Source organism: Meleagris gallopavo, chromosome 5, assembly GCF_000146605.3.
Source record: "Meleagris gallopavo isolate NT-WF06-2002-E0010 breed Aviagen turkey brand Nicholas breeding stock chromosome 5, Turkey_5.1, whole genome shotgun sequence".
NCBI classification, from domain to species: domain Eukaryota; kingdom Metazoa; phylum Chordata; class Aves; order Galliformes; family Phasianidae; genus Meleagris; species Meleagris gallopavo.
The window spans coordinates 43,373,243-43,381,679 of NC_015015.2; the positions used below are offsets into that span (position 1 = coordinate 43,373,243).

Below are 8,437 nucleotides of genomic sequence, written 5' to 3' on the forward strand. Positions count from 1 at the left end.
TATATATATAACTCTATTACATATTTTCTATGCGGCCCAAGACAATTTCTCTTCACTAAACCGAGGCAAGTCAAAAGGTCTGACGTCCATGCTGTAAGAAATGGGCTGCATATGGACACTGTACCAGAAGTTTACTGTTTTAGGGGCTACAATTTGCAGCTCAGCATTACATTTTAAACTGAAGAATTCCGCAATTCCAGGCTATAAACAGGCCAGTGTCGCGATTTTGCACAAGTCCCTTGCTGATGACTTCGAGAAGTTCTGCCATGCAAACAGTGGAGTGCTGCCACTGCTATACAGAAGTAAACCAGGGGAATGGAAGTGTCCTCTGAATAGCGATTCTGATATCAGGTAAATACAGACTGACTCTCTTTCTCAAAGTTCTGCAGCAAGTGCTGATGGTGCTTAGGAAAAATCAGTGTTTCAGGGAATAATCTGCTTGTGCTTATATACATTTTAAACGAATTTGTTTTCTTGGAGTTACACCTTTAAGTGAAAACTACACATGAATATAACAGGATAAAATCAGCCTGATTGTTTTGTTCTTGAGAAATGTATTATCGTAATTATCAGTACTGCAAGCATTTCTCTAAAGCAAAAGGAAACTTCTATAAAATTTCTTACAATTCTGCAGTCTGAGAAGATTTAAGTTGTAATGTTTTACCTCTCCTTTGTTTATATTAACACAGGCACTGTGGCTATATGATATTTCTGAGGGTCTCCTGTTGCAAATACTAATTATTTTTCCCCACTGTTTCTCAGAAAGAAATGAAATGGATAAAGTAAGCTGTATCTTGTGGCTTGATAGTGTCTTAAGTAATTTAATAATAATTTTTGATAATTTTTGTCATACATATTTTCAAAAAGTATGATAAAGCTGTGATAACTTCTTATTTCACTAGAACTGACTGCCTGCAGTACAGAAAGTATGAGTACGGAGATTTTACTGGATGTCTAAAAAGTCTAAAGGATTATTCTGAACAACTGAAGGACATGGTGGCTTTCTATATAGGCTGCAGCTCTAATTTTGAAAATGTACTTCAAGCTGCTGGCATTCCTGTAAGAAATGTTGAACAAAAATGTAGTGTAAGCATGTATAAGGTAAGGATACACAGACAGGCATAATCTTTGCTATAACCTTTTCATTATTTGTCCATATTTATTTTATGTGCCTACACTGATCACTCAGAATCAGAAATTTTTCAACTCTGCACAATAGCTTTAGTCAGATACTAGTGCATGGAAATATGAGATAAAATATGCCCAGCATCAGATCAGTGCTTTTCTCAACTTCTTGCAAAGCTGAATTGGTATTTTATTGCTTTTCATGAAATGGCAGCCATTTCATTTGAATTTAGACCTAGTTTCCTTCTCAGTTTCAACTGATGACCATGTATTGTTCTGTCGCTCAACTTTAATACGTGTCCCACTCTCTATACCATTCCTAGTTAGCAGCAATATTATTTATTATGAACCATCATAGCAACAGTTCGTTCTGCAAGTACAGTGGTCACATTTTGGATTTTTCCTATGGCTGTAGAACCTTTATAGTGCACACGTGCTAGGAATCCAGGCCTCTGGGTTGCTGAAAAACGTCTACCATAGCATGAAAACTGTAAGAAACTGTATAGTGCAGATTTTCATCTTGGCAGAATTCCTAGTATAAATCTGACTCTAGTAGGTAGACTCTTTAATATTAAGAACACTTTCAAACACAACTGAATAGCTTTTTCAGTACACTGTTCTAGTAAATGAATGTTATCATTTGGCAGTCTTTTACTGTTCTGCCTGTCAAACTGAAGGAGCAAATGTGCTTCATGTGAGACCTTTAACCAAGCTTAAAGAAAAAAGAATACAGCTACATATCTGCTTTTAACATTTTAGAATTAGGAGAATATCATTGCTTATAGCACAAAAATACTGCGAAGAACTACAGAGTGCATTTATTCAGTGACAGGTGTAATTGTTATAAAAAATTAACAAACATTTTTATATGCAGCTGTTGCTGTCCACATCTCTCACTTATATTCAAATGCAATTTTATATATCAGACATTTACACCTAGCAACCTTGGCTGCTTTATTTCTGAATAGAAAAGGTGTTTCAGCATCCCAGTGAAAAAGGATGTTGAATTCCATAGATCTTTCTTAGAGGCACAAAAGACTTTTTACGCGAAGAATTGGCACGCTGCTTCTGCAGTAGAGGACTGCCAGTTAGCAGCCCTGACCCTCACGTGTTATTGAATGTAGTTTCCCTGAATTCCAGCAGAGAGAATAGATTCAAACCAAATTGATTTGTCACTACGATACTTTGTTAGTTTTTCACTTTCCATATGGGATGTACAGAATTGTTTTCTGGCAATATTCTGAATATACTGAGCTCATGCTCTACGTTACATGTACTGAAGCAAAAAACACATGGTATGGAGCACTTAGTGGTCTATATGAAGAAGCTTAAGAACGGTAGATTTCACCTCTGAATCTTAAAAAATATTTTTTTTTCCAAAGGATTTGAAATAACTATTATTATCTGTCTTATTTCTTCTAACACTTTTGGTTCTTTTTAACTGCCAGACAGCTGTGCCATGCTACACTATTTCTACTTTTTGCTGCAACTTAGTTGTCACAATGAGACCAATTCCTGAAAGCAAATTGGAAGCAGCTGTGCTAGCAACATCTGAATTAAAAGAAGAAAATAATGGAGCACCAATTCACATTGGTAACCCCGGTCAGTACTTTCCATATTTCATTCCATGTGGGGTTTATTATCAATTAAAGAAATAAGAATAAAAATGGTGGAGGGGAAGCCATGGGAAGTGCTAAGACTAAAATACCTGCCCCATAATATTTTTATGTTTTAATTATTTTAATGGATACAAACCTCAACTAGAGGAGAAAAAAAGAGAAAAGGTAGTTTTTGACTGAGTGGAACAGATAGAATTCTTGAATAATGACATTTATATGTCCAGAGTGCTTTTGGTAAAAAGTATAGTTGCATGTTTCAAAAATGTATGCAGTTTCATTTATATTTGAATGATTTCTTGTTGCTAGGGATTCCAGAGACAGGGTAGAAAAGAGATTGGTGCCACGGGGAGAAGTATGGGTGGATGTGTGTGAATGACAGAAATTTGTCAGTCAGTGGGCTCATGAGCTGCATATGCAGCCAGATCACATTGCACAGCGTGGAAAGTGATGCCATTGGTAACAGTACACTGCAATAATGTATTTGGTCTCAGTGCTTAAATCTGAGAAACTAGTGATAATTCATTGCTTTGAGTAGAGATTGGGTGAGGATCTCAACTGTGTATTTAATTTTAACAGAAAAAAGGTAAATAAATGACCTAGAATACTGCAGGTAGGTGTTAAAGGAAAAGACAACTTAGTGAAAGCTGGCTAAGAGTGAGATGTACTAATCCAACCCAGAGAGGTAAAAGATTTCTCATTTCTTTAGCTAAATAATGCAGGAAGCTAAGGAATCAGGACACGTGTTCTAAAACAGCCCGTTTTGCATTGCACTAATTTATTCCTGCTTGCCACCATTGCAAATCCTATGTTGAGAGAAAAGATGCACAATATCTTGGGAAGTCAGCATGCACATCTTATCTGTGTTTTGCTGCAAAAATGAAGTGAACACATTTTTACTGATGTCACTTACAAAATGGAGGAACAAGGCAGCTCAGGTTTTGAGAAGGTGCACTCAGAGCAAACTAAATATGCCACGTCAGTGGGATTTGCCACTGCCGTTATTCGCTCGGTATCACCAGGTAGGATTTGGGGTCCTCCTCTCACCTTCTGTAATATTACTGCTTGTCTGAAATCTATGATTAGGTTATATTGGTCAATGACAGGTCTGCTGGGAATACGAGATCTTTCCAAGCCAGACTACGGAGATCCAGTTCACCTTCACCCTGGTGATATCCCTGTGTTTTGGGCCTGCAGTGTAACAGGAATAGAAGCAGTCATCAACTGCAGTATGTACTGTCTTTGGAAACTCTTAAAATCATCCTTCAGCCTTGTGTGTGTGTGTGTGTGTGTGTGTGTGTGTGTGTGTGTGTGTGTGTGTGTGTGTGTGTGTGTGTGAGAGAGAGAGAGACTGACCTGAAAAAAGATTTTGTTACTGTTTTGTGAAGAATTTTTAAGTTTCAGTTTTTGTCTCAAAGTGAAGTTTATGTGACACACTTCATATAATGAGAACATTACCCTCTGTAAAAAGTTATTATCCTGTGCTTTACCCAGTCATTTATAGCAGACATGAGTTCAAAGGGCAAGAAAATTCAACTAAACCATAACTACTGCATTATAGTACTCCAAGTCATTGATCTATCAAAATCTAAGTCATTGCTAGCTTCATGAATATGTCTATTCACGTGGTTTGGTGAGGAATATAAAACCTCAATGACCACATTCCCTATTTTCCTTTAAATTGCTGCCTGTATATTCCCCACAGATCCAGCACAGAGCAAGCACATATCTTCTCCCTTTCCACCATCCTAACAAAGTAATATTTTTCTTGTTTAAATATGCCTGATGTGATTTATCCAAAAACATGCCCATTTTAGCAAATCAAGCATTATATAGGTCAAGTATTGAGATTTCCAGAATTAATATATAGAAAAAATATTTTCAGATTAGGGAGGTAACATACTGTCAGATCTGAACAAGCTTATTGCTCACCAGGGTTTTAGCATTTCTCAAATTCTCTCTTCTAGTTCCCTAGCAAAGGCAACTTCCATCAATACTCCTTGCCTGTTTATAGCTATCCTACCTAGGGAGACAGGATGCTGTGCAAAGATGCAATTTCCATTTTCTTAGTCAACAACTACTTGCCAGCAGGTAGTAATGAACAAAATTTTGTTTTATCACTATTAAAATTATATTCAGAGGTATAGAGAGACAGAGCAACAGTCTAGAACCAAGATTAATTAATTTTACAGAAACAAAATCACCAACACACTGTGAAAACTTCAGTGTTAACTTGTTCTTAGCTCATGAATGTCAAACCTAGTTTTCAGACTTGCCAATTCCTGACTGGCTTCCTTGAAGGGTACCAGTTGTCAGTTCCTGAGTTGCCTCAGGGTGATATCAGAGATGGTAGTGTAGAAAAAACTGATCTCAACTACCCACATGAGCTTTTCAGAAGTGAAAACATTTTTGTATATGTGTATATATATATATATATATATGTGTGTGTCTGTATATATATATATATATATATGCACACATTTCTTTCCTCAAAGTGTTTTTATTGCTGCAATGTATCTTAAAATATTACCTGTTTTATAAGTATCATCAGGGATTCTGTGTTGCTAAATAGCTTCTTGTGATTTGATCTCTCTGATATTTTGATACATTGCAATAACAAAGCGTTTAATTGAAGTTTGTGGGGTTGTTCTTTGTTTTATCTGTTTTAGGATCTCCATTGGCTTTTACTAATTCTTCTGGCTGCATGTTCATTACTGACCTGAAGAATGACAGTGTTACACTCGGATCCTCAAGAGAAGTCCCACAAGTCCACTGCATTTCACAGGATCCTTTGCGTTATAGTATGGTATCTGCAGAAGCAGCAAAAAAGATAAGGACTCTAGAGAGCCTAATTGGAATAGATCCAGGTAAAAACAAAATCTCTTCCTTTAACAGTTCAGTCATGAGGTAGATATGAATGAATTTTGTACAGCTATCCACAAAATTAAAGAATGCAATAAGAACATAAAGACAACTTTAATCTTAAAAATATTTATATATTTTTAATATAACTTGATGTTTTAATTTCATGGTGATATTTAATACCAGACTTTGACCTAAACCACTCAACTTCATCAGTAAAGGAACATGCAAATTTGATTACTGTATTCTCTCTAAGTACAGAGAAGCTTTTCTGTTTACAGCAGACAGGAGTGTCCACAGGGAATAAGAAATGTTTACTGAATAAATCTGAAATTGATATGTAAAGTACAGGGCATCTCAGCAAGCTCGTAGCATCTATGTTTGTATTCACTGTTGAGTAAACAACATGTTTCTTTAATATATTCATGACTAACGTTTTCTTACAGGGATATTCTAGTAGTTGCATGTGTTTTTCAAGCATCCCTCTCTGATGGGTGGAACTACACCAAGTTCTGCTGAGTATTTGTCACTGAGCTCTTTGTGTGATGGACCAAAGTAACTTGATCTCAAGAGAATGTTGAAAGATAGGGCTGTGTGTGTGTACAAAAGAAGAGAGGAGAATAAAGGATTAAAACCCAAACAGAATAGCGTAGCCATTCCTAAAATATCTATTCAATTAGACCCTTCTATCTGCTGTAAATTCTGACTTCAGTTCACCATGAATTTTCTGAAATCCTCTACAGGCAGCAGTGGAAAGCAATTAACAGACTGCTCTCTCCAGCTCAGGGTTTGGCTGCGTGCATATATTTGGGTCTGTTTATTTTTACTCACAAAGCCTTTCCTTTTATCCACTCTAGAGTTCAGCATGGCACAATGCCACGCTCTGGAGAAACATGAGACCTAACTTCAGAGCTAGCTCATTTTGTTGCTAAAAGAGTGCCTGCATTGCTATGGTACTTTATCTCACTTGAAACACCACACTTCTGAGAGACTAATATATCCCTCCTTCTTCTGAGTTCTGTTGAGAACTTTCTTCTGTGTCCAGTGTTTACATTTTATCTGTGCACTGGCTCTATATTATATAGGAGGAATTAAGAGAAAATGACAGAAGAAACCGGGTTCAACAATAGGAAAGTAGGAAAAAAGCACGAGAAAGATTAAGATATGAGGAGACTAGAAAACAATAGTGAGGACTTGCCTCTCATTATCAGCTCATGAATATCAGCACATCATGATAGTATTCATAGTTTTGCAATGCAAGAAAATCTAAAGGACTGCATTGCATACTTGCGTTTCTGAATCCCAGGAAATGGAATAAGAAATACTGAACAAATATAAGATTTACACAGATGCAGTGTTGCTTTTTCAAGGCCTGACAAAAGAGAAGAGAGATCTGCTACTATGCACCTATTTGTCAGGGTTAGATAGCAGGTAACAACAAGATCTTTTAGTAGTCACCTAGATAATTCTGTACGGATTCAGTTTATCAAGTCTCCCAATAACTTACAGCATTTCTGAACCTTCACTACTGTGGTTAATGATTTCATTAAGTTGAATAGATTTGGGAATTAACTCTTTCCTGAGGGAATAGAGTTAAGTGGAGATAAAGAACCAGCTTACTCATCCGAGGTCTGCATTGAACCTTCTGTAAAACGTGGGAAGATAAGTATTAATCTAGTTTCAGTAGTTAGATGTGGTCTGGCATGACTATAACCACAGACCAGAGGGAAGCAGAGGGTAAAAAGAAAGAAAAGCATATTCAATAAACTATTCTTAGGGAAGGAAAAAAAAAAAAGAAAAAGAAAGAAAAGTTATTTGCATTAGTACATAGAAATGCTAGTATAGTGATTTCCAAAACCCAGTTAACTGAAATTCTTAACCTGGAAGCACAGCTCGCTCCCCTCATTACTCATATCCTACACCTTCTTAGGTTTCTGAGGAAATCAGGAAATCAGCCCAATTCCTGCCTTGGCCAGAGGTTTTTCTTTTTCTTCTTCCTTTCTTTCTTTTTCTTTCTTTCTTTTCTTTTTTTTTTTTTCCTTCCCTTTTTCCCCCATATTATGTAATTAAAGCCCATGGATTCATCCAGACAGAAACCTCAAAAAGAGAGCAATGTATAGAAGCGTACTGCTCTCTTAAATGAATAAATGAGTCTCTAAAAATACTTTCCTAGGCAATCGTGGCATCCTTCATTTACTCCGCCCTGGTGAGCTGCTGAAGGCCTGCCTGTCCCTGTCCCATGCTCAGCACGTGTTGGTAACCACTGGGTTTCCCACCCACTTCAGTTACGAGCCGCCAGAAGAGAACGACGGGCCCCCAGGAGCCCTTGCTATTGCAGCCATGTTGCAGGCCTTGGAGAAAGATGTAGCCATAGTAACAGATCGGAGAGCCATGGATCTGAATGAAAAGATTATTAAAGAGGCTGTGCAAATAGGTAAGAGACATTTTTCCAGTTCCGTCTTGCTAATTTGAGCCAAGGTTCACATCAGTTAATCTCATTGTAATCATTACTACAGGATTTTATTTTTTCCAGAGAACAAGCAAGCATTCATCCTGTGAGCTCAGATCAGCAGTGCTATGATGTTCAGTTAAAGATAGCTGGCAGCAAATTAATGCTTACATACCTGGATGGTGAGCCTGGGGGAAGCTGTATGGGAAGAATTCTGGATGTCTCTTCTTGTTCTAGTAGCTTTCTATCCCAAGGTCCCATTTAACAGTCCTAACATGTATATTATTTTCATTTAAAGCAAGGATGTAGAAAGCAAGGATGTAGAAAGCTTATCAGGAACTACATAAACCTGTTGAGTCCTAAGTATTCCATTCTCCTTTAAAAA

At 37.1% G+C, this 8,437-nt stretch overlaps 1 protein-coding gene across 5 annotated transcripts in view; it reads left to right on the top strand.

Moving 5' to 3' along the window:
• DGLUCY (D-glutamate cyclase) overlaps nt 1–8,437 on the top strand; it is a 39,601-nt gene that overhangs the window by 21,216 nt on the left and 9,948 nt on the right. For all 5 annotated transcript variants that reach the window (XM_010711826.3, XM_010711825.3, XM_010711823.3 and 2 more), the window contains 6 exons: nt 201–351; nt 903–1,101; nt 2,574–2,727; nt 3,848–3,970; nt 5,411–5,608; nt 7,777–8,037. In XM_010711826.3, the coding sequence (XP_010710128.1) occupies nt 201–351; nt 903–1,101; nt 2,574–2,727; nt 3,848–3,970; nt 5,411–5,608; nt 7,777–8,037 (1,086 nt within the window). The remainder of the gene's footprint in view (nt 1–200; nt 352–902; nt 1,102–2,573; nt 2,728–3,847; nt 3,971–5,410; nt 5,609–7,776; nt 8,038–8,437) is intronic.